Genomic DNA, 25992 nt, shown 5'->3' with positions numbered 1-25992 from the left:
AACAAGATTTTCGGCGTTTCGCGCTGTCTTGTGGTACTTTTTTTACTTACAAACTATATAAAGGGTTTCTCTGTTCCGCGTAATTGTCATTCAAAACGGTTCGTTGCAGTATATTATGTGTTCTTAGGGACTTGTTTGCGGTACGACTATCTTGAAAGCAGTTCGAACCTTCTAATTTAAGAAAAAGTTGCTTTGCAGGCTGCCTCCCAATCACCAGAAGGCCTGCACTTTGTTATCCTTAGGCATAAAATATATATATTATTCCTTGGAGATTCAGCTATCGCTGCGAAGGGTTGGAGAACTTCAGGTGGATTTAGTGGCCTTTCAAGCTCAAGTGGAAATTTCGGTCGACTTATTGTTACAACCCTTTAGCTGTTATTTAAAGTCCGCAGCGCGATAGTTTAACGGAGAATTTTTTTAACAAACGAAGAGGTGTGTATTGGCTCTGCGCTGGCTCCGCTTTTGTCAGAGTTTCATCTGAATTGGCTGGACAAGCAGGTGACATCTTTTGTAGTAGCTTAGGGGTATAAACCGTGATTTTTCATAAATTTGTCAACAATATATTAACATGTAGCCCAATTAAGTGCTAGTCAGCTAAGGTTCGGGATTTTATTATCGAAGTGACAACCTCTAGCCTACAGTTGTTAAAAAGTAGATTGCGTTGGTCGTATAAAAACGAGGACCCAACGAGTATCTTATCTAGGCTCATGTGACCGTTCAAAATATGTAAAGGTTAGTGTATTATAGTTCCTTATTTGTAATGCCGTAAGAAGGTCGTGCATTAATCGTCTGCTAGTGAGACAGTTAAAGTAGTTAAGGTTAGTTCGTTATAGTTTGTATTTCTTTGGGTCAATTGCGGGGGGGGGGGGGGGTTGCGTACACAGATTGTAGAAAGGCCGGAGGGCTTCGACGGTGCTCTGAAGAGAAATGCTGTGATTGTTCCGTACTTTCACACGTCTTTACATAATATAAACGCGTTTACTCAGAAGTTCTAAGTAAATATAAATTTTAATATAGATTTCCGGTTCGGCAGTCTTAAGCCGTTAACGTTTGAGCGAGAACACGGTTGAGTGAAGAGGCATAGGAATCCTCCATTTGGTTGCGTCAAGGAACTTGTGTGAACAATTCCGTTCATTTGTGGGCTCTCCAAAGTGGGCCAGAGGTGTCGGTGCGTAAATGATCACCTGTTCAAACACGAGAGAATTGTGAAAAGCCTATCTTCATTGTCATAACTAGTCAAACAAATTGCTGATTGTTATGCGTGCTCGCCATTATGGGAAGCAACTTCAATCTTGCGCAAAGAATTAACTTATTTTCAGAGACTCCTCTAAGAAACCTTAAATATAAGGGACCAGTTAAACTGTGTAAGCCAGCCGTCTACAGTTTTGAACGAACAAGCGAATATTTTTTTTTTTGTGAGTTATTTGTGTTCTTGTTTTGTGTTGTTGGTGGTGTCAAGGGGTGGATGGTGTCTTTAGCTCGTTTCGCATAGCCTTCACAATGTTCAACATGTCTGACCACTGGGCGGCGGGTGTCTGTTGTTGGCGCGGTGCATAGGTTGGAGGTGAGTGTGTTTCACCGCGTTTTCGTCAAATCTTTGCGGCGGCATGTCTTTTGTCATCTCTCTTTCCTGTCCCTGTGGACCGCCATATATTGCTTTGTTTTCTTGTGAATAAACCCAGTAGCCTTTCTGTTTTTGTGTCCTCTAGTTTGTTATTTTCCTTCCCCCGTGTTTCAGGGTTTAGATTATAAAACTTCAAAATCTGATTTTTTTAGTTTTAAGTTGTTTAATTTACTTTTGCTTCCATTTTAAAAACTTCTCGTTTTAAAGTGAAAGTTTTATTCCTAATCGACGCAAGAAATTGGCGTGTGTAGAGGTGGCTTTTTGTCCGTTCGACGACGAAGCTGACAAGACTTAGACACCACTGTTGCTGTCAGAGGCAAACGTTATATTTTACACATTCGCGCCGCTTTGATATTTTTCTTGTCGAAAGAGGTTCGGCGACTATGACCCGCCGCGCACCTGTCTGCAGTGTTCCTCTTGATCTCGCGCTCAAATAAACGCTTCTAGTTGCGTGTCATATTGTAGGGTGTTCTCACATAAGGACGGGACGGCCATAGCCGTTTTTGTCTCGTTTTTGCTTTCAATTAATTTTATATAAGGTAGCGAGTCATGTCCACAAAACGAAACAGAAATTTCTTTTGCAAAATATTTTACTCTTTTCGTAACCGTAAATCCCCATCTGACAGGAAGAAAAACAACGATATTTCCAAATGCACGTAGCCGCAAATCAAAACAGAATACAACTCTTCAACGTAAATGTTTCTGTTGTTTCTCTAAATTTGTGAAATATATTTCATTCGAGTTTACATTTCAAGAAAATATTAAATGACAAAGTAAGGCCTTTTGCACACCTCTTTCAAACTTAGGAACTTTTCGGTGATTTTTGAACATATATTGGAGTCAAAATTAAGCTGAAATATTTCTACAAAGGAGTTATGCTTTCTACAAATAGTTAAAGCTCTACAATTTAAATGTTATTTGCATGACGACGGGAAATTTATAAATATAAAAGAGGTCAAAATTGCGAAAGTTTTATCTGGCAATTTATAAAAACAATCATTCTCATTTTTGCGAAACTTCCCTCGCTGAACTTTTGGAAGCCCTGAAATCAAAATCTAAAGAATCTTGTTGCATTATATTGTTTCGAATTTCGAAAAAAATTGAACATTTACTCAGATGTGGTGTAAACAGTTACCGTTGGAGCGTCTCTGCCCAAACGACAGGTGGTATTCGGGCCCTTTATCCAACGTAACTTCACTTTCTCGCCTTATCGTCCAGACACCATAGAGCTGGGGTGTCCAAATTCCAGTCGCGAGCCTCATGCGGCTCTTTACTGCCTCAAGTGCGGCTCTCCGGTACACGCGTGCCCCTTCCCCTCCTGTTTCCCCGAGACAAAAAGAGTTACAGAATTAAAATAAAATGAAAGCCGTTTGCAACTCCCTGTAACGCCGAATTAGAGCGCAGCTCTTGAGGAGGAAGAGGGAAGGGTACTGAGCGTCACGTGTTCTCGGGGGGGGGGGGGGGGGGGGATCAGCGGATCTTAGGGGTCACAGGACCTGTGGGAGGGGTCACGTGACCTCGGAGGGGGGGTTCACGTGACGTCAGGGGGCGTCACGTGACCTCACGGTTATGGCGATGGCGACGGCGATGCCGACGGCTGCGGCGACGGCGACGCCGACGCCGCTCAAGCCGGAAACAGGCGCCTAAGAGCTGCGCTCTAAAACAAAAACTAACAGTCTTGGAAGTCTTTTACAACGCTGCGTACAAACAGCTGGACTGCTTTTTGACGCATAGATGTGTCCAGTGATCCTCTTTCCTTTATTGTTCTAGAAATTATTTCGAACCGTATATGGATAACGGATGTCTTGGGTAGTGGCTGGCTAGCGAACCGTAGATCCAATATTATTTGGCGTTTGAAGAAACGATCTGCTGCGCCGTGTTATTTGTTCTAGTCGACAATTATACTTCTTTCATTTGGAGAGTACTGCACTCTTCATATTGTTTTTACTAAAAGTAGCGCCCTTCCCGCTTTACTTTTCTCCTGCGGCTCCCTAAACTTTTGTAGTTTTTTTTCCCTGCAGCTGTAGCACGGTGTCATTCCGGCCAACCCTGCCATGAAGAATTATACAAAAAGAAAAAAAAAAACTGAGTTCTTTTTTTAGGGTATATAAAAACTGAACTTTTCGCCGCGTTCGGTCCTATAGCAGGTTAGTGCTTTAATATGAGTAGTCCGCTGACAAAACGGTTCGATTCATTTCTCCAGACATGACTGCACCCAGTTTTCAATAACGACAGAGCTGAGCCAATTCAATGTATCGAGAGATAACATGTCACTTCGACCTTCTCAAAGGTAACGTCACACTCACATGACATAGCCTTAACTTGTTTGACTCGTATATACTCCTCTGTGGTTCATAGTAAAGTAAAACGATGTATAGGAACAGACGCCGTTACGAAATTTTATATCCCAACCGATGGTGGGGCGTGGCGAGTGAGGAACCAATTCAGGTTTTTTTCTAAAAAAAATAATTAAAAAAGGGACGAGAAAGTGGAAAGCTAGCTAGTGCCATTGAACCAGCATCGCGCCGTCGCTCAAGGGATGCCTCTGGTGTCTGTAAAGCCGCTGCCCATCGGTAGATGCTTACACTACACCCAGCGGAAGGCTAAAATCTTCCAACATTACGTGGTGTTGAGTGATTTAAGATAAAATTAAACGTTGCGTGAATCGTCTACGTTTTAATCATCTTGATATTTTTTCGTAATGCTTATAATACAGACATATTAAACTTTTCGTTTGCAAAAAGAAAAGAAAATCTCCGGACATACAAAGTCGTAGATCATCAATAGCGCGTGGTTACTCGGATCTGCGTGCTCCGCCGGCGTGATTATGCTTGAGAGTAAATAAGTTAAGTAACAAAAATATGTTCTTTGTAGAATATAGCACCCAAAAGTTGTGCGTAAGCAAAAAATAGCGGCGTTCCCAGTGCGTCTGCGTCAAGCCCAAAATTGGGGTTGTGGGGATATTTATACAGCGTGTAGTTGGTCTGCCATTAAAGTTGCGACGAGTCACACGCTGTAGATAAGTAATTTAGCCAGTGCAGTACAACCGCTAGCCTGGGGTCTTTAACGTGCACCACGCAGTAGTGATACACGACCTCACGCCGGTACGATTCTCATCCAGATCGAAACGGGCAGGGGTGGGGATTGAACCCAAGATCCCTGGGTTCTGCAGCGCGAGCTTTCGCTCTACGCGCGTCGAGCTGGGTGTGCGCTTCAGCCCAATCGGCCGCCGATCCCCCCCGTCCAGCCCAAAGCACCCCATGGGTTGGCGCATACCGACGATACTATTTATTTCAACAAGTGCACATTTGGGGACGCTACTCTGAAACTTGGGGTTTAGAGTAATTCATTAATTTTTGCAAACAATATCTGGGTAGAGGCAAGTTTTCCTGAAAATATTAGTGGTTTATTTATGTATATTCTACAAAAAAAAAGAAAAAAGAACTCTCAGAAAGACACTGAGCGGTAGTCTGAGAAGTGTCAGATATTTATACGCAAACATGTAATCAGTAGCGCAAATGAAATTCTCGGAATGAATAAAAAAACAATTTCCTCTATTTCGGTTACCTATCTTACTTTATGTGGACCTATTCTTCCATGCAGCATAAATGATTGAGGAATGAGACACAGGCCCTTTGTTGAGCTCTGTTTCTCTAGTATGCAAAGAGCCGTTCGCAGCGAGATGTAAGCTCGGCACGATATGCCGAGGCGTTACAAATATGGGAGGCACCACTTGCGCAGGTCCATTGACGCTACTTAGCTTTCCACTTCTTCGTTCATTTTTAACGCAACAGCGCTAACGTGCTCGTGTCGCAGAAAAGCCGGCGTCGGTGGCGTGACGCGAAAATCTTGATTGCTCAATACGCTCTCGATGTCTCAGCTATATGACCGAGCGCGATTTCAGACAACCTACAACGCTCACGTGAAACGTTACGTCACGCGTGTAATGAGTGATTAAAAACACAATATACAATGGGAATTGAACGTTACGGCTAGTCTCAAATGATATCACCGCAAAAAGTAATTCATTTGCTTGATGAAAAAATTTGAAGGAGTTTACGCAGGAGTCGAACCCACGCCCCTTCGGTTACGAGCCAGACGAGCCACTAAATTTTTTTTTGTTTGTTTGTTTGTTGGGCGTTTTTCAACATAGTTACAAAAAGGATCCTAAAACACATCAGCCACAGCTTGGAGACTAGGCTACCGTGCCCGCCGCACGTACTGCTTACTTGCTGGAAGAGCATGAGAAGCGAACGAAAAGAAGCTGCCAACGGGGCTAGGTAATGTGATCGCGTTCAACTCTTAAAGGCGAAGCTTAAGCGTCCTCCAAGTTTTTCTTTTTTGCTTGAGTCACGAGCTGCTATTGTTCCGCCCTAGCAACGCCCACAATCCGTCGGGGCAGGTGCTTCCGTGACGCCGCCTGTTCCCTTTCTTCGTTTTATATTACGATGGATCACATTGGAGGCTACGAGCCATACAGGTCAATTCAATGTGTGTGAGTTTGGCGGGACATTTTTTTTTTCTATTTAACCCCCTTTAATCATTACATCATGTCCGCGGCACCAAAACACCGGATGATTTGACGAGGCCTCAATGCCGGTAAGTAAATTAAATGATGCAATATCACACTATCGACAAGCCGGCAGAATAATATACATTTAAACATTCTTCAACAACAAAACAAAAACAACAAACAAAACATGTAAGAATAAAAACGGCAATATCGTAAAGCACTGCTAAAAGCGGTATTTTCTTGTATTGCTTTAGCGAGGTACTAGATGTTTTGAGTGTATGGAGAAAACTGTGTGTGTTAAGAAAGCTTGGAACTTGGTATGCAGGTTTTGTGTGCCAATGTTAGTCCTCATTTGCAACTACATGTTTTTCATTGCTAGTATTATAAATGGTGGTCGGGTCTAGTGCAAAGAGGTGGATAGGTTGACTCTTAAAGTCTATTGTACTGGCAAATGTAGGGTGCGAGTCTATAAGTCAACAGTTCATCAAATTTCAGTATTCTATATTTCTCAATGTGTGGAGTGGTGTGTTCGTCATGATCATAGTTATTTACTAAGCAAACGTGTTTTTTTTTTCTTCTTTTTAGTACACGTAGAAGTGTGATATTTGTTCTGTCGTGTGACCCTCAACAAAAATGCGGTAATAGACCTTGCTATATATTAACGCATGACAAAGCTTGTACTTGAGCGACTCCGGTGGAAGATAGTTAGAAGAGAAAATCAAAACAACTGATTTAGATATTTCGTCGTTTTTTTTTTATTTGGTTTACGTGGTTGGCCCATTGCAAATGTTTATTTAACCAGACTCAGACAAATGATTGATCATCTACGCGTTCAATTTCAGCCTTTTTTACTTTGTGTTTAATCTTTTTTTTTTTTTCATCGAGGGGTTGTTTTACTGAGGAAAAGTTTATATATTCGTCTTATTTTTCAGGATAAACCATTTGCAAATAGCCAAGATGAAATTTCGATTAAATATTTTGTTTAAATTGCTTATTCTAACAGAAAAAAACTGTATTGGTATTAATCGCGTATAATATTATGCCTCCGGTACGTGGCACATTAGGTATAATATTAAAATAAATGAAAAAAACACAAAAAGTCCCTTTATCAAGCCTTGTATGGCACGCCGTATTTTATCAATCCTAGGAGTAATTCGACGTTAATATGGACCGCAAACTTAGTACTACATGTAAGGTAATTGCTGATAAGTTCCTGCGAAGTTCCTGCGAAGGAACTTCGCAGGAACTTCGAGGTAATTGCTGATAAGTAATTGCTGATAAGTTCCTGCGAAGTTCCTCGCATGCCATATGCTTCAAGCTTTGAGCGAAGCATGCTGTTTTTTCTAAAGGTAAAAACTCCATGAACGTCGATCGATAAATAACTTGTCAAAGGTAGATTTTCTATATTATGCCCAATTCAACTCTGACGTGCAAAAGTACTCATTCAGTTGTTTAACCCTTCTGAAAGCAATGGTGTTCTTAAATCATGGCAATCTATTTGCAAAAAATAAAAAAAAAAACCTTAAGCTGTTTGTTTGTTCTTTTTTTTTGTTTCAAAAACAGGCAAGAATTATAGGCCTGTAGTCACCCGGGTCATGTTTAGAGTCATGCTTGCTCTAATATTTCACCATTCTTAGTTAATCAAGAAATATACCGCATCCAAGGATACAATTACGTATACGAGTAAAATGTAGTGAAATAATTTGGGATACAAATTTAATGGACGCTAGATTAAGATCATGGACTCCCCAGCATTATTATTTTAGATATATTATAAGCACTATTGTTTCCTTGAGTATCAGGAGGTAGACCGATCGAACTTGGAAGGGTATTTTCTAAGTATTTTCCATATTCACCAGCTTGACTTATAGATGATAATTTACCAGCGGTTCGAAAGTGTGACTTTAATTTTGTCGCTAGTTGAGGGCCTAATAACTTTTCAATGCCAATTTTAAATTAGGTGAGACAGTTATTACAAGGCTTCAGCCTAATAATTAACCGACTCCGATATTATTTTGTTGATATTATGTGCGTCTGTAAAATTGCGCTGTAAGAAACTTTTTTTTCGAATTTACGCGTTCATTCGATTGCGATGTTAAAAATACAAAAAAAAAAAGTTGTTTCTTGAGCTCGAACAATTCGAGAATAAATGTTATTTTTGCCTTATCCTACAGTAAAACTCTTGCGTTATTCAGAGCTATATAATTTCCTATTTACTATTTTTAACCACAAGGAAAATGATGCCCCATAGTACTTATTAGGGTTTCACACAACACGTTATACGATATTTCTGAGTTCCTTTCACACAAGACATACTCGCAGTTGTGTTCCAGGAATGAATCGTAGCGTTTAGTTAATGTTTCCTCGGAACTGTAACGCTACCTGCGGGGAACCGGTTTATTATTTTAATTAATTAATTACTTTAGTCAAAATACAAAAAAATGGGTATATGATAACTTATTCTAGCGATTACTACTCTAGATAATATATCTTCCGATTGAAAGTTTGTTACGCATAGATCTAATAATGTGGATGAAGTGGATGTTACTCGGGTAGGGGTGCTCATTCTATTGTAGGATGTAAAATACTGATTAAGAGTTACGATTTCTACCTAATGTGTATTTCCTACAAATAAGCTACCCGAAGGAAAAATCCATCACTGTAACCCTGTTTGGCAGTCAATGTTTTCTAGTGGACCGCTGACTGTGCCTGACTGTGCGTCAAGCATGTCTGATTGGCCAACAAGTTACTCTGACCGACAGTCAAACTCCAGTCAGACTCCGCTTGTCGGCTTTCTGATGGTTTCCTGGTGGCAGTCGGCCGCCGCGAAATGCCATCAGCATGTCTTGGTGGCGATTCTGGCTGTACATCGATTGTCTCTGACTGTACGTCAAAAAGCTTTGACGTGCAGACAGACGTACGGTCAAAGGACGTAAAGTTCGTTCGGATACCACTATTTCGTCAAATCTATGAATACGAAAAGTAATCTATGCACGAGAAAACGATTTCGGGACGTGAGTCCATAAAACCGCTGACGTTAGAGATATGACACGCTACCGACCGACAACCTTGATCAGAAGCCCGCCGAAGCGCCGAACACGACACTTCGCTTCGCCCATAGAGACTTCGCCGAGCTTTCATGAACGATCGCTCTCGACTCGTTTTGTTTGCCCGCTTGCTCCAACCTGTCGATCCTGCCCGGGCTCTACAATGTCTTATGTTTTAGTAGAATTTCTACTCCACAAGACCCAGCCTGTTGTGAGTTCCGACGATGTAAGGGACTTTAGCCGTGTAGTTGAAGACGTCAAGGTGTACCAGGTCTACTGGGCCGGTGACGCGCGAACAAAAGGATCGTTCTACGACGCGAAAGTACTCTACATGGCAGGTGAGTAGAACTGAAGTACGGCGAGTGATGTACGAGTGTTTTGCATAACATGCTGACGGCTTAACTGCATTTGCAGCCGTAGCATCTCGTATAAAACGAATGGTCAAATCGAGTTTCCAAAGCGATGGCATAGCACAGAGGTTAAGGTGTCTAATTTGTACGCAAGTGGTCGCGTGTTCGATCTGCGGTGGTCCTGCTTTATTTTGCTTTTTTTTTTCTCGAACATTTTGTTTTATCGAGGCATTTTGCGATATTTATGATTACGTATAGCTTTACTCTTATATAAATGCTGCCCTTGGTGATGAAATTCCCTTGGCAATGGCAGTCAGACGTCATCTGATGGACCATCAGATGACGTCTGATGGTCCATCACGTTCCACCAAGGCTGCTGACTGGCAGTCAGTGTCCCAAATTACGTACCTTGATGGAATTTTCAATAGGGTAATGTTTATGTCCTCACCAATGTGCATGTATTTCCAGCAGAAGTGCGAAACGAAATAACAAGAATCTTTAGACAGATTATAGAGATGCATTCATAACAGGGGTTTGATAAAAATAACCCTGATTAAATTAGTATAAATTAATATACGCATTATCTTTCATGTATAACCCAACACGGCCACCAGTTTCCCAGCATCGACCTCCATATTCACAGCGGTACACATTTAAATAAGCATCAGTGTTACGAAACCAAGTTCCTGTAAGTGCTAAAACATCAAACTTAATTTTCAAAGAATTCACAAAACGCTCAACTTCACCAGCCTTGTTGCGTAAATTACTAGCATTCGAATGAAGGTATTAAAATATTGTTAGTCATGTTGCAACTAGACTCATTAAACGCGGCTACATAAAATAACTGTGACGGATCAGCAATGCCTCGCCTTCTATCACCATACTCACTAATTAGAGCTTTGTTTATTTTCGAGATTTCTTTTTTGCAGAAGCAAAGCCAATCCACCGATTTATCCGTCTGACTTACGGACACCTTGCCGTTCTTTTTCCAGGCGTGGTTCTAAATTTTTTGGTATTTTTTTTTTTTGTTTTTCTTTGCAATACTTTCGTCTAGCAGTTGGTGTTCGTGTTCTTTCTTTTTGCTTGTAATAGTTTTTTTTCTTTTTTGAACACACCATGTGGTTGGTCATTTTGTGTCTGACATGTGCAAGACAAAAAAATCTGAAAAAAGTAAAAATTAAGAGCGAGAAAGTCCTACAGTTTTCGTTGTTTTAATTGTGCAAGGGGAAAATCGAATATCACAGTCCCACATAATAGTGTTGAAGGTAAACATTTCGGTGGACGTCTGCCTGGCTGGGTTAAATGTTATAAATAAATAAAGGGCAAACGCCAACGAATCCCTAAAAGATCGTAGGGTCCCAACGTTTCGGTGCCGGCTCGGCACCTTCTTCAGGGGGGCTATTTAAAAGAGAAGCACCGTCTTTCTTTTCCTCTGCGGTGAATGTAGGGCAGTATTTAGGTGCGGTGAATGTAGGGCAGTTTTCAAACCAGGTGCGGTACCTTCGTTTTCTTCAAAGTTCGTTATTTACAGACGAGGATCAGCATCTTCGTTTTCCTCTATGGTAGTGGCCTGTTTCTATTGTGTCTCCTCTAAGTGCCGTAGTCCACTGATGTATGCTGAGGGCAAAGTGCCAGAGGATCGATTAATATTTCCTGGTGTGGTCTGTATGCGCCTTGACTCAATAAAGAGCCGTTGCCGCCAGTTGGTTTCTACATCTAGGATTCGGGTATTTTTAAAGTCGATGCGGTGGTCATTGTCCTCGCAGTGTTCCGCAAGAGCGCTAAGCTCTCGATCAAATTTCCGGACGTCATTCTTATGTTGGCGGACTCTTTCCTTGAGGTTTTTTGTTTCGCCGACGTATGAAGCGGAACACCGAGCACAGGGAATTTGGTACACAACGCCTTGTGCTTTTTCTTTCGCTGGACGGTCTTTCGGACGAGGCATTAGGCGCCCAAGTGTCGAAACAGGTTTGTGAGCCACCTGAATACCTTTTTTGGCCAGCGTACGAGCCAGATTTTCGCTAGTTCCCTTTATATAAGGTACACAGACGCGGATGTTAGGGCGGGACTGCGTACTATTCTGTGGGTGCTCAAGACTGCGACCAAGACCATTTCGGAAATACGCAGCACCTTCCATCGTCTTTCAACGCACTCCGGATATTTGATGCACGGAATTTTATGAATAGAAAGAACGGTTCTTGTTGGTTTAGCGTTTTCCGATCTCAGAACGGAAAAAGAAAAGAGCGAGATTGTCGATTCACACTGTAGTTTGCTTGCTCTGCTTTGCTTGTCTTCTGAATCCGCAGTGGCTACTAAGAAGGAACTGAGCCTCGTCAAGGATACGGGGCTCGTACTAGTCGGCTTAAGAGTAAATCGGAACGGTTGCAGAATTACCCGGGACCCGCGCGGTGCATTCTGGGTTGACTAGATGCCTTGCGGGCATCTATTCCGCTTTGACGCTTCTTAGGACGAGTAGGCACTTTTGTCGTCTTTGTGTCTGACCCTTGTGTCTGACAGGCAAGACGGACCTTTTATTATATGTGAGATAGTTATACTACGGGGACTAAAACGCGTTTCCGACTGGTATGTTTACAGCGTTCTAAAAACTTGTCCTTCGAAGAGTCATGTTTTCACCGGCCTGAATCCTGGCAGCGTCACAGCAGCGCTGGTGGGCGTGTCAGACGTCTGTTTTGCTACGAAACACTCTTCAGCTTAGCATTTTACGGATGCTTGACACGTCACGAGTTGTCACTCCATGACGACAGCAACACTATTGTTCGGTCGTACTTTCTGCCGGAACATCTTGCCCCTACCGCCAGGATCTCGTAATCCGACAACATGACAGGCCGGCGTTATGTTGTCGGATGACGTTATGTGTTTCAGGACGACTTTTGATATATGCGTGGGATATCACGCTAAACACAAAGGCCAAAGGTGCGTTTCAGACGCCGTATATATACTAGGAACGCGGGTTGTTGACTTTCAGACTTAATATTAAAAGCATTGATTCAGCGTGCCTACCTTAAGGTGTCGTTGAATCTGATGGTTGCAGCGCTGTGAAAAACAATGGACACCTCTGAAGCGAGGCGTTTGTAGTCGCTGGACTTCAGGCCCAAATTTTCCTCTGTGAGGTTGCCTTCGACGGCCACAACCTTGTTCAAGCTCTCTGGATATTCTTGATTCAACCGCTTGAAGCACTAAAGCGGAAGATAACGAAAGAATTAAACGCTCCTACAAGCAAGCCCCTTTTCTAATTTAAAAAGGTTAAAGAGCGCAACACAACAAGGAAAATAAAGACACGAAGACGACAGGACGGGCGCTAACTCACAACTGATTTTATTAGAAACAACACTGTCACTTTTATACACAAGATCGTATGCCAAACCCACACTGCAACCAATCACCACTCTCACAAGCAGCTATCTAGAAACATTACTTCTTTCTGAAGCAAAAAGAGAGAAGGCGTGCTAACGCATTTGTCATCTTTCTTTTTGATATAAAACGCCTCTATAATCTCTCTCTCGGTCTTATCTTTTGATTTCTTTAAAAACTTTGTTTCAGCCAAAAGAGGCTGAAACAAATCAGTATGAACCAACTCGCCCAAACACAAGTTTTAATTCAACATAATCCCTTTTCTAAGAATGCTTTGTTGGCCCAGTGCATGCAAAGCCTGGGGAAGTGAAAGACTGGAAAATCTTATGCTTTCTTCAATAAAAACTTGTATGTCATGACCCCACAAAACAAAATCATTCACATGCACACATTTTTTTTTAAATTTTTTTTCTAGGTAGTGGTTGTTAATGTTTTATTATCTATGCGCAGCACCAACCCGAACACAGATAAACTGCAGTCCTTACGTAGCAGCTAAAGTTTCGGGACCGGCTTCACTCGTGGAATATTAGAAGTCGTTAATGCCCAGCTATGGAACTTTGAACTTTAGTAGAGCATATTTGTGCCGACGACAACGGGAAAAAAGTTTCCGAAAGGAAGCATGACTAGGTCTGGTGTCCAAGTCCGGTGCCCGCTGTCCTATGGGCATGACTAAAACCCACTGAGTTCAAAGTGCTTCAAGCTTAAATGCACAAAGAATTACTAGGTCAAAAGTAAAATACACATAGAAGAGTTATATGTATCATACAGCTTTCGACTTCTCTTTGTAGTTCTTGGCTCTTTTCAAACTAACGATAAATCCAATTGCCCAAATATTCACGTTTTGCAGTAAACAATAGCATTTTCAAATTGTGCATTCAACCGTCACTTTTACTGCCAATCATTTCTCGCAAATCTAACAACATTAGATTTTGCCTACCCACCGGAATCTACATTTTTTACTTCTTTCCTTTCTAAAAACTGCTGTTCTCGGGAGCGGTACATGGTAACGATTATGACTCAGTGTACATTTTCCGCAATAGAATACAAAAGAAAAAACAACAACCTAGTAAGATTTGCAACGTGAGATAGTAATGTATTGGAGTCTATAATTACTCGAGGAAAAGAGAGCTCAAACACATCATTTCCGTAATTATATGTTTTTTTGAAGAATCTAGGCACTTCATAAAGGATTAGTTAAATAAATCTTAGGCACTTTATTTTGATCGATTTAGGTGGGGTTACCTAAAGTCACTGGATCCTGGGAATGTAACGCCAAGCTCCGCGTGTGGTCGCCATCTTGGTCCATGAAATGAGCAATTTCTCCTTGACCCCTCCGTTCTTGGTGAGCCTATCTAGATTCGCTGGTGACGGGTAGCTTTATTGAGTCGTTTTTTGTATACAGAGATTTTGCTAACCACACACACCGGCGAAACAGGCGTACACGTTCGTACCACCACCAGATGCTGTGTCGGTGCTTGGAGGCACTGAAAAATAAGTTTACTGTCTTGAAATGCGCAAGAAGAACAATATAATTGTAAGAGATCCATGGAGATGGGCCTGATTAATAAGTTGATTGCATACGAAGTGCCAAAGACTCTTATATTGGCGAGGAACGCTTCCAGTACGCTGATGCTTCATGGTGATTTTGACGCGACTGGTTTAGAACGACCCCCTGGAAGCTTCGAAGATTTAAATGGACCAAGATGGCGATTTCCATGGCAACGTAGGCCGATTAGCCAATCGCCTCGCGAGGTTTGGGTCGTCTGTGTGTTAGTATCCGTTTGTGTCTGGCTAGCAGGTAGGGAAGGCAACGGCGCTACTTTCCCAGGATCCAGTGACTTTAGGGTTACCAAGCCTGCATTGAAAACGATTTGTGGGGGGTGCATACTAAAAATTCACACGATAAAGAAAGCGCACTCATAGGTTTGCAGTTTTTCGGCTCTCAAATGTAACATAATCTGTTTTTATCCCAAATTGAGCACCGATAATATAAAATGTGTAGGATTTGAGTTTCGTTCAATAATGGTTTGTCCTCAAAGAAGTCGCCGTGTGATACACTCTATCGGGAAAAATTTTAACTTTTACTTTTTTTTAACATTTATTTGACTAATAGGTTCATTTCGCTGAAGGACTGACGTAATGATCACTCTCAGTACCACGAGGGTGCACATTGCAAGTTTTTAAAGTAAGGATTCACAATCAAAACTTTTATTTTGCGCGTAACAATTGCGCAAAGTGTTTCATTATATAGTTTCAGCAACTACCTTTATTGAATATAGTTTAGAAAAGTCTTAAATACTTTTCGAACAAGGAGTTGAGCACTTTAGAGTTGACAAACGTTGTTGTTGTGTCTTGACAACTAACGAAACCATCTTCGAACAATCTTATCAAGGATAAACTTCCACAAGAAATACATTTCATAATAATTCAAAGCAAGAAAGACCGGATAAAACCTACTTGTGGGACATCAGACGGCATAAGTACAGTACAGAGAATATACCTTTGAAATCTGCAAACTGCAGCACCATCGTCAAATACCTTCAAAGCCACCTCTAAGTACCAGGTTTCTTCACACCGACTGTCTGTTTAGTAGAATTTCAGGTGAAACGTCGTAATCTGCTTTCACATGCGTGGTGTTCTTCTAGGCGTTACACACAGATTAAAAAAAGCCGTCCGAGTTACACAAATGCGGTCTGTACAGGTGCGCTTTACAGTCAGGGGGCATAGTATAAGAGGATGATTGCCACAATAGGTTTGTTAACCTTTCAGTTCGTGAATAAAAACATGATTCTAATCACAGACTTGCTAAGCGTCATCAAAAACTTCTAAATCAGTAAATTTTAGAAGTATTGTGAGCCCCTGAGAAGAGGGGCTGTGCGCTTAACTTACCAATCGTGCAACAAGCGCAAGGCTGTGTGTACAAAAAATACCCGCGCGATTTTCCGTCTCTCGCAATTCGCCTTTTCAGACCGCCAGCTTTGCACCTGTTGCACAAGAGGTAACTTTAGCAAACCACGCTGCTTTTCAAAAGCTCCGAACCTTTCTCAAGATATCTGATTTCGTGGTTTTCGCTGATATTCAGCATGTTTCTAATTGAATCCTGGTAATTTTCACTCATTAAAAACTTAATTAATAAGAGTTAGTTATTTTACCCATCATTACGATTAGCCCCCTATAACATATCCCCCTTGCCGTGTAACTCACCTGCACAAACCACATTAATGCAGCGTTTACAGATCTTTTAAAATAAACCTGCCAAGCCTAAAATGAAAACACGCTGAATATATGTGAACCGCAATATCCCGAGAGATGTTCTACTGATGAATGCTAACACACATCTATTTTTGGCTTGTTTCTTTACTTCTTTTAAACACCGAAAGATAGCCCACTCCTAGTAATCGTAGTGTTCGGTTCAGTTGTGTCCTCGGCATAAATCCGGCCTAGGTACATATGGCGGGATAAAAGCGAACACTGCTGACTGAGAAGTACAGTCATCTTCGCTTCATTGTCCCTAGGCGCGATAAGAAATTTGTCAGAAAAACAAGATCTAAAATTATTGTTTTTTTCAGCTTCCCTTGATTTTACACCAAAAGTTTACCCACTTCTTATTTTTACCCGATTTACTCTGAATTTCAGGTCGGCTATCTCTCGGAATGTTACGGTATACCACATTAGCTTGTCCTCGCTGAATAATTACAGACGCAATTTGTTTACTGCATATGTTAGGTAGGGGGGGGGGGGGGGGGGCAAGAACAATCTTTCTTGGCCAACTCTTTTGGGCACTAGTAAAACGTTATTCTGCTCATGGTATGCTGATGCATGTGTAAGTATTACATGATCCAAAATACAGTAAAAATAGCTTATTTCTACGGCGACTACTTTTGTACTTCACTCTCCTACGAAATGTGGCTGGTATAACATTTCTTAAACGTGCCAAGAGCTACGATGGATATGGTTACATTTATTAAAGCTTTGCGTTCCAGCAACTATTGAAAGAGTACTTTGAACCAAAAGAAACCTTACTCTCGTGTAAATTTAGAAAACACTGATTCCAAATTTCTACCTTACCTCTGACTTTACAAGAAATTCAAGCCTTCCTGCTGGACTCTCGTTTTTATATGGGCGGATCAACAGGTAAATCCGCCTGATGCCTGGGCATGATCGCAGCAATTTCTCAAGGAGAGCCTAGACACAATCATTCACAACAGTAAGCCAGAGATTGATACAAGCTTAAATACCATACTTAAGATATGAAATGGAAACCATAATTCAAATGAAAGATCAACTCAGCCCTGGCAAAGAAAGCGCTAGGTATCCGAAATGTAGATAAAAAGAGAACCCTAAATGTCCTACGAAGGAAACCTTTTTTTTCAAATGCAGATTTTACTGCCTCCAGTGTTAATTATATTTTACTTTCTTTTCACGTCTTTTTTTATGTCGCAAGTGATGTGATAAACTACCATTATTATGTTCAGAACGCACTACACACCCGTAGAGAAAAGTTTGGTTTTGGGCCTAATAATGAATACAGGAAACTTTTGTCGAACATAAACCTTAGATATTTTATAGATCGAGTTGTGTACTAGCAGCATTTGCGGCTCGCTTTGTTTTAAGAAAATAAAAAAACGCCATATATTCTACAGACATGTATTGCTAGGCACAAGAAGGTTTTGTTACAACTGGAGAAATTCTACCTTAATTGGACATTTCTTTATGTTCTACCTATTTCATTCCTCAAAAGTACACAACAGTACGACGCTTAAAAACAATTAGCATTCGCTAATTGATTCGGTGCACAGTATGCACTAGGTGCATTGTCCGCACCTGGTGCAAAGTCTTTACTTAAAACAATTTTTATACAAATCTCATATAAAAGTGCCCTTATTAGCGCTCAAAAATTATTGTATCATGAAGAATCATAATCCACAAAATGTCTAATTGCCAAATTGCGTCACGTCTCGACTTAAGCAACTATCATAATAAAACAGTCTGCATAGTCTACTCGTATAGATTTTCCGCAACAAGTACAAATTCAGCTACTAAACGTGAGTAGTCTGCGGACTAGAGCCACACAAATACGGTCTATAACTTGGTAAAGCTGGCTAACAGCCGGTGCACCAACAAGTTTTTCAATGGAACATCCACAGGCATGGTACAAACTATATACAAAACGTTCACCGGCAAAATACTTGAAAGACGAAAGTAATAATTTAGTGTTCAAATATTTAACAATTTCAGACCAAGTGTTTATTACACGCGCTTAAAAATAATTTACTTGCTTTCACCTTAAAGTCCTGTCTGACGGCACCAAATTTGCTTTCTGTCTAGATCGATGATTTCCACAAAAGCTGATAGAATCGTGAGTAGAATCTATGAGTCATGTTGGTTTCATCATTTAGGTTTATGTACCGTTATCTGCAATCTTGCATTCACTTTAATACAGATAAATTTAAACGAGGTTGTCATGCAATCTATTTTTATGCTTTCATACAAAAGCCTTGGATCTTTTTATAAGCAAACATGCGTTTGGCTGACTGCAACCAATTTTCAACAATGAGCCCATTACGTAAGAAACCGTTTTTATAAGTACTCGTGTGCTAATATTCGCGCGCAAGGTATTTTTACTAATAAAATAAAGAGGTGTAATCACTTAATTGCTTTTATCCCTTCAGGTGATTCACTGAAGTGCATGTACCCACCTGTCCAACGAATCCAGTCGCACCTGTTATAAAGATTACTTCGCCTTCATAGAAGCTCTGCACCTGCGAATACTTAGCTTCTTCTGGCACTGAAACAGTACGTTTGGTTACAAAGTTTTCTTACTAAACGATTGTTCGAGGCACTTAATAATTTCTGTCCCTTAAGGCGAAATGTGTGCTTTAAAAATAATGGAAGTACACAAGCAAGTAAGTAGAAAACTCAGCTATCTTACACCGCACAAAATGGATCAACTTTCCGTTACTTACACACATTGATAGAACAGTAATGGACTTAGACTGGCTGATATGGAAGTGTTGAGTTGAATCATGAGGTGAAAGCAACGTAATTTTTCTTTCAGTCTTTAAGAGCCTTTGGTCCAATTTATAGTGCGAATATGACACAGAAACTAAGGTCCAAATGTTCAGAAAATGTCCAAGACAAAATTTTTGTTCCATGAGTGGATTAATCAAAAACTATTGTGTGTATCTCCGAAATCCCCTGATTCTTCGCAAAAAGAAAAAAAAAGCGAATTATCCTTTTTGTCTTAGCACATTTTAATTTTTTTGCCGCTTTTTTAGTTTGATGCGTGTATTGATGATCTACGAATTTTGGCGATTTAGGCCCATCGTGTGTATTGCTATCCTAGAATTTTGCGGGCTTTGAGGTTTTTCAGAGGCTAAGACACAATCTGCGCGTTCTGAATCTCCCAACTCAATATGAAGAGTTAAAGTGAGCTGCAACATTCTCGCATTAAAATGTGACGTGAGGTCACGTGGCGTGCTCATGCGATCGCAGCGCAACGTGAAGACATGCGACAAGCTCATGTCACCCTGTTGGGATGACGTCACGAGAAGAGTTGCATGCGTCACAATTATGCAGATCTAGTAAATAACGTGATACCGGTAGCGGTAACTTCATTGCGGAGCTATAGCCTAAAACCAGATTAAAAGTTACTTTGTTCTCTTGGTAACAAAGTGTTCTATATGCATATCCTTTATCCGGATTGCAGGTTCCTCTGCTTCTTTAGCAGAGGCTGTGGGAACTTCAGAACGATGAGCTCTGATTGGTCCTGGTCAAAGGATAGTAAGTAGACCTCAAGGCAGCTTTGCTTTCAGGTATGCTGACTATTATTCAGTCAGAGCAATCAGGGCTCAGCGTTTTGACGTCACCACAATTTCAGCAAAATAAGCAGACGATCTTGCCATCCGCATAGGGCCAGCCTCAGGGATGTTCTGTCCGTGGCACGTAGCCTCAATGACGTCACAGTATCACGTGACATCGCGAAACTTCTGTGTCCTGTGACGTCAGTGTCACGTGATACTGTGAAGTCACGTGACGTCATGATTTCAAGTGACACAGCCAGAACTCCTCTACTCCACATCCCGACCTTGTTGTCCATACTATCGAAAGTTCCACCTCCCAACTTCTGACTTGCCTTCCAAATTTATGCTTGTCTCTTGACGATATGCATGAAGCTGCCCGACTTATCCGGCCCTCCCACTGTGCTGGGCGTGACCTGCTCGCCCCTGGTTTCATCGTGTCCCCATTCCCTTATCTATATTCCTTCTTGCTCTCACTTTTCAATCCTTTCTCGACCACTCCTACGTGCCCGCCGACTGGAACAAGGCCCTTGTGACAAGAGTTCACAAGGGCAAAGGGAAACCCGTCAACGAACCTCCCAGCTACAGTTCCACACTCTTAGAAAAACGGGTATGGATAGTCCTCCCTTAGGGGAGGAACGGTCTTGTAACCTATGTTCCTTTAGAAAGGGAGAAACGTTCGTCCCTGAAGCAGGGGAGCAAAGTTCCTCCGTCGCTTGCATCTCAATATGGCGGCCCCGAATCGAGCAAATCGAGCCCAACAAGGCTTAACAGGACGCTACGTCTCCTGTACGGGACGAGAGCAGCAGCAAATGAAAGCGTAACACGAGCTTTCCGCAAACTGTGTTTATTTCCGAAGCCAGATTCCCCCCACGGGTACAGAAACCTGCGTTTCGAAAGCAGTTTCTCAGTCTACTCGTCGACAGCACTCCGATGTTAAGCGGAGACAACCGATACCCAGTTACTTCGCGCACTTTGCGTCTGACCTTTAGTGTTCCTCGAGTCACAATTCCTTCGTCAACCGCACATCACGGAGAAGGGCAAACTCACTCCGCGAAACCAAATACCGCTCTCGAAAGAACATACTCGAAGCCGCTGTTTATCGCGTAGCGTGAGAAGGTTAAATCGCTAGCCACCAGATGGCGGGGTCAAGCAGAGTAATTGCAAGTAGCTAGGATAGGTGGCGCTAGGTACCGCCCGATTCATGTTCTATAAAAAATAATTTGCTTCTGTCAGGCCACTACTGCGCTTGGGGATCCTCTACTATACACACATTACGCTTATTACAAGCATCAGGTGAACAAACATTGATCACATACACGGCACACCCAAACATAAACACAACGGAACACCACAGTAACCCGAACACTACACCCGTGCTCTGCGTCTCCGTCTTTTATACTGGTCGTTTTGAACGTACGGAACTTTTCGGTGACTCCCTAAGCAATAAAAAATATTCCCAGCATGCTGATTTTTTTCCAGCAATGTCATAGCTCTGAGAGTATCTTGAATGGCTCAGGGGATGAATCTCTTACTAAAAAGTAAACGCTCGATCATGCCGTAATTATTTGAAAGCCAATAAATCAAGCCACTCCAATGCGGTTCGATGCCATGAGTTTGTTTCCCCACACGGCACGTCGTAGCCTGTATTTCTATTGGTTTTTCTATTTGTGCTGTTCGCGCAAAGCTGCAATTGCCGTCTTGAATTAATCTCTGTAGAGCGGATATTCACTCAGCTTGAAGTGATGCTTCACGGGCTGAGAAATCGCTTTTCGATCAACTTGAATGCAGTCAAAGCTGCGACTTGCGGCAGGTGTTAAGTGTACGGAGCTACGCCGTGGCGAGCCCGAAAACTTCTAGCGCTCATCCCAGCGCGCCACGGAGGGCAGTCTCTCCAGGAACCGTAGTATATTTAAACAAAAAAATAAAGGGTAGGTTTTTTTTTTTTTTTTTTTTTTTTTTTGATTTGACTTTTAATTGTTTTTAATACCGAAATTTCATACTGTAAATATACGTACTTTCCGTCACGATTTCGTACTGTTCAGTCCTTGCCCCAGAGTGCAATCGCTCTCGGGGACGAGACAATTCCGACAGTCACATTGACCACTGTACGATAGGAGCTTCTACGGTTCAGATCAGCGTTCCAACATGACTATCCCCACGTTGATCGATTGCACGTAATCCCTCAAGTGGTATTAAACTTTTTAATGTAAAGCGGAATGTCAACCTACGACACCCCGCCCCCTCCGATCAAGGCCCGACCAGCGTCATCAATGCCCAACAGTTTACGATCTCATCTTCGTTACACCACTGATACGCGAACACACGGTCACATCGGCGATAATTCCAGTCTTCTGTTCACAACCCACAACACTGCCATTATGATGTTGCAGCTATGTTGTTGACACGCACAAACACAGAACCACGTTGAACGCCGGTTGCACTCGGCATCGGAAAGCAGAACCGAACTCAGGGGGGAAGGCACCCAGGCAGCCGGCAGCAAAACCTGCCTGTCTTGCACGCAGTTCCTGCGGTTTCCATAACGTCGAAAACGTCGACACAGTTCCGCGTGGTTTCGCTACTGCAGTGACTGTAGTGCTGTAGTTCTGTGCCGCGCGAGTCCCGCAATCCGGAGACGGCCATCCCCCAGTGTACGTGGCGCTGCTGGCACTGCTGCGGAACTTCGCTGTTTCTAGCAGCTTCGTTTGCTCGCTTGATAAAATTAGTGATAAAAACGTTCATAATTACTTACAGCGCGACTGGGACAAGGACAGACAGACAGAGGAGAAACACAGAAACACAGGACAAGCGCTGAACTAGCAACTGATTTTGAGGGGAATCGGTGGCCGAGTGGTCTAGCGCACACCAGCTCGGAGCACGTGGAGCGAAAGCTCGCGCTGCAGAACCCAGGGATCCTGGGTTCGAGCCCCACCCCTGCCCGTTTCGATCTGGATGAGCATCGTACCGGCGTGCGGTCGTGTATCACTACTGCGTGATGCACGTTAAAGACCCCAGGCGAGCGGCTGTACCGCACTGGCTAAATTTCTCATCTACAGCTGGGAGACTCGTCGCCCCCTGTGAGGCAGACCAAGTTCTAGGCTGTATAAACACACACACAACCCAATTTTAGCAACTGATTTTATTGAAAAGAAAAGACATGTGATGCTGCTGCTGCTCGTGCAGGCATGCCCCTCCGTGGCCCTGGCGCTTCTTCTTTCACTCAATGCGAAACCGGCCAAGTTATCCGAGATCCAAAAAGCCGATCTCGCTCTTGATCAAAGTCACTGTGGGCTGGCTCACACACAAGGATCCGGTTTTTGTTATGTGGTACGTCTCCATCATTTCTCGGGGTAGTTTGTGGCTGTGTCGGAACATCACTGTTGTTTTGTTGAACAGGGGTTGGCATCCGCAATCCCGGCAATGCATCGCGAGATGCGTGTGAGCGGTTCCTTTCATAGAACTGTGGTGTTCTCGTAGTCTTATGTTGAGGCACCGCCCAGTCTGTCCTATGTAAGCACGCCCGCAGGAAAACGGAATCTTGTAGACCACGCCTTCTATGCAGGCGACAAACTGCATTCCGTGTTTGATGCTGCAGCCGCTGTGAGACTTAGGATCGTTATTTCTCGCGCGTTTGTTGAGTGCGGAGCACACGTGAATGTTGTTTTTTCCGCCCGCCACAAGCTCAGCTCTGTGTGCTCCGCAGTCAACAAACGCGCGAGAAATAACGATCCTAAGTCTCACAGCGGCTGCAGCATCAAACACGGAATGCAGTTTGTCGCCTGCATAGAAGGCGTGGTCTACAAGATTCCGTTTTCCTGCGGGCGTGCCTACATAGGACAGACTGGGCGTTGCCTTAATATAAAACTACAAGAACACCACAGTTCTATGAAAGGAACCGCTCACACGCATCTCGCGATGCATTGAAGGGATTGCGGATGCCAACCCCTGTTCAACAAAACAACAGTGATGTTCCGACACAACCACAAACTACCCCGAGAAATGATGGAGACGTACCACATAACAAAAACCGGATCCTTGTGTGTGAGCCAGCCCACAGTGACTTTGATCAAGAGCGAGATCAGCTTTTTGGATCTCGGATAACTTGGCCGGTTTCGCATTGAGTGAAAGAAGAAGCGCCAGGGCCACGAGGGGGCATGCCTGCACGAGCAGCAGCAGCATCACATGTCTTTTCTTTTCAATAGAATCAGTTGCTAGTTCAGCGCTTGTCCTGTGTTTCTGTGTTTCTCCTCTGTCTGCCCTTGTCCCAGTCGCGCTGTAAGCAATTATGAACACTTACCAACTCGCCCAATTGTTCATTTTGTTAGATAAAAACGTCAATGCAACCGAAATCTTCTGCACGTTTAAACTAGAAGACGGAATTAAAGGCGGCCTTCGCTGCGGCTGAAGCTCAATCAACTCAACAGCTATTTATTAAACAACGTGCGCGACCTGCTCGAAAATCGAAACCGAAAGACGACGAGTCGGGAGGGCGAAAGCTTTGTCCCGTCTGCCTGGAGAAGGAGAAAAACGTTTCGTTCCTCCCCTTTTCTCGTGTCCGCTTGAGGGCGCGTCGGTAGAAGGGAGGAAGGCGCGCCGTTGCTACTTTTTTTCTCCATTTTTTCTTAGAGTGCATCTCTATTATTTCTATCCCTGCCGCACTTTTGAACGCAGCATCAACCACCACCTTTTTCGCTTTCTGTACAACAACCGCCTCTTTTCTGCCTCCCAACACGGATTTAGGCCCAATCGAAGCTGTCAGTCTGCTCTCTGTACAATTGTACACCACATAAACAATAATCTGGATAACCGTTTCCCAACCGATATCATTCAACTAGACCTGTGCATCGCATTTTACTCGCTTGACCACTCTGACCTCCTCCAGAAAGTTCCACAATCCGACATTCCTGGTCTCCTGCTCCTATGGCTGAGCCGCTTTCTTATTGGTCGCCCCCACCGTGTAGTGTTCCATGGGAAGGTCTCCGATGAGTTCGCTGTTTACTCAGGGGTGCCCCGATGGTCAGTACTGGGGTCCACATTATTCCTCTTGTATGTGAACGGCATGCCTTCATCGCAAGAGTGTCTGTAGGTGCAATATGTAGACGACACCACCATTCTGGCCCCAACAGATTTACCCTCCTTCACGCCGGGTGTCCACAGTCTCCTGAACAAGTTTGGCCTGCTGGACAACAACAAACTACGTCTCAATTACCTTCCACAAAAGTGTTACAATGCGAGTGTCCAACAGCCGTTCCACTGTTCCTTCTGTATGCTACCTGTCAGGCTCTCCCGTTTCAACTGTTCAGGTCCTCCCAATCTTTGGAGTTGTGTTCAGTTTAACTCTGTACTTCTCGCCTCAGATTAAAGACACTGTTTCCAGAGCCCGGCGGACTCTTGGCTTTTTCATACGTGTCTCAAGGAACCGGGGACATGACACTTTCCATGCACTCAACACTGCCCTAATCCTGCCTCGTCTAGAATACTGCTGCTCCGTGTGGGGCCCTTTCCAGGGTCACCTCATCGACAGGCTGGAGGGCGTGCAGCGCTCAGCTTCATATGCCGTAATATGAAGCTCGCCTTAGGGCCCTCCGGTGGCAAAGCATCTGCCACCGCCGGACAGTGGCTCTGGTTGGGCTCCTTTGTAGGTTTGTCGACGGGTCCATGAGTGGCACCCACTTCCACTGCTGCATCTGGATCGGGAAGCGATCTGGGCAGTCAGAAGAGCTGCGTGTCCGAGCAGTGCGCCACTCGCACTCCGTACTATCCACCGCCCTCAGAGACTTTCTTGCGGCCCCCCCTGTGGGTTCGATCTCGGCTCCCCAACAACCGTGATGAGTCTGCTGCCCTGCACCGCGCATTCTCACGATCGAAGCACTTGGAAAGAATATGTCATGTTGTTCAGTGTTTGGTTTCACTTTGTTTTCCTTCGTTCTCTGTTGCCGTTGTTTCTGTTTTGTTATTTCATGCCCCGGGTGGTTGGCTGACAGCATACTTGGATAGTAATTTAATTACCATAATTGACTTACTGTAATTTAGCTATTTTTCTTGGTAATTTGTAGTTATAATTAATTACATTTGGCTAAAAGAAATTGTAATCGTAATTTAGTTACTTTCTAGCATCAGTAATTGCAAAATTTCGGGCACAATTACAATTAATTTTGCAAAACTTTGCGGCGCCGCCGGAACCTTTCTGAAAGCCTCAGCGCTTGCACAAACGGCCTAACTCTCGGTAAACGCTCACACACACGTACAACATAAATAGCGTCGCATTGTTTGTTGTTTTGTTGCT

The 25992-nt window shown here is 43.1% G+C and overlaps 1 protein-coding gene across 1 annotated transcript in view; it reads right to left on the bottom strand.

The window, feature by feature from the left end:
* LOC8031910 (putative fatty acyl-CoA reductase CG5065) overlaps positions 1–25992 on the bottom strand; it is a 137931-nt gene that overhangs the window by 21755 nt on the left and 90184 nt on the right. The window contains exons 2-4 of the mRNA XM_042293585.1: positions 18606–18694; positions 16975–17091; positions 12556–12731 (exon numbers count right to left, since the gene is read on the bottom strand). Of these exons, the coding sequence (XP_042149519.1) occupies positions 12556–12731; positions 16975–17091; positions 18606–18694 (382 nt within the window). The remainder of the gene's footprint in view (positions 1–12555; positions 12732–16974; positions 17092–18605; positions 18695–25992) is intronic.

This window comes from Ixodes scapularis, unplaced genomic scaffold (assembly GCF_016920785.2).
Source record: "Ixodes scapularis isolate PalLabHiFi unplaced genomic scaffold, ASM1692078v2 PGA_scaffold4__175_contigs__length_147842914, whole genome shotgun sequence".
Lineage (NCBI taxonomy): Eukaryota > Metazoa > Arthropoda > Arachnida > Ixodida > Ixodidae > Ixodes > Ixodes scapularis.
This window is presented reverse-complemented; position numbering and strand designations above follow the sequence as displayed.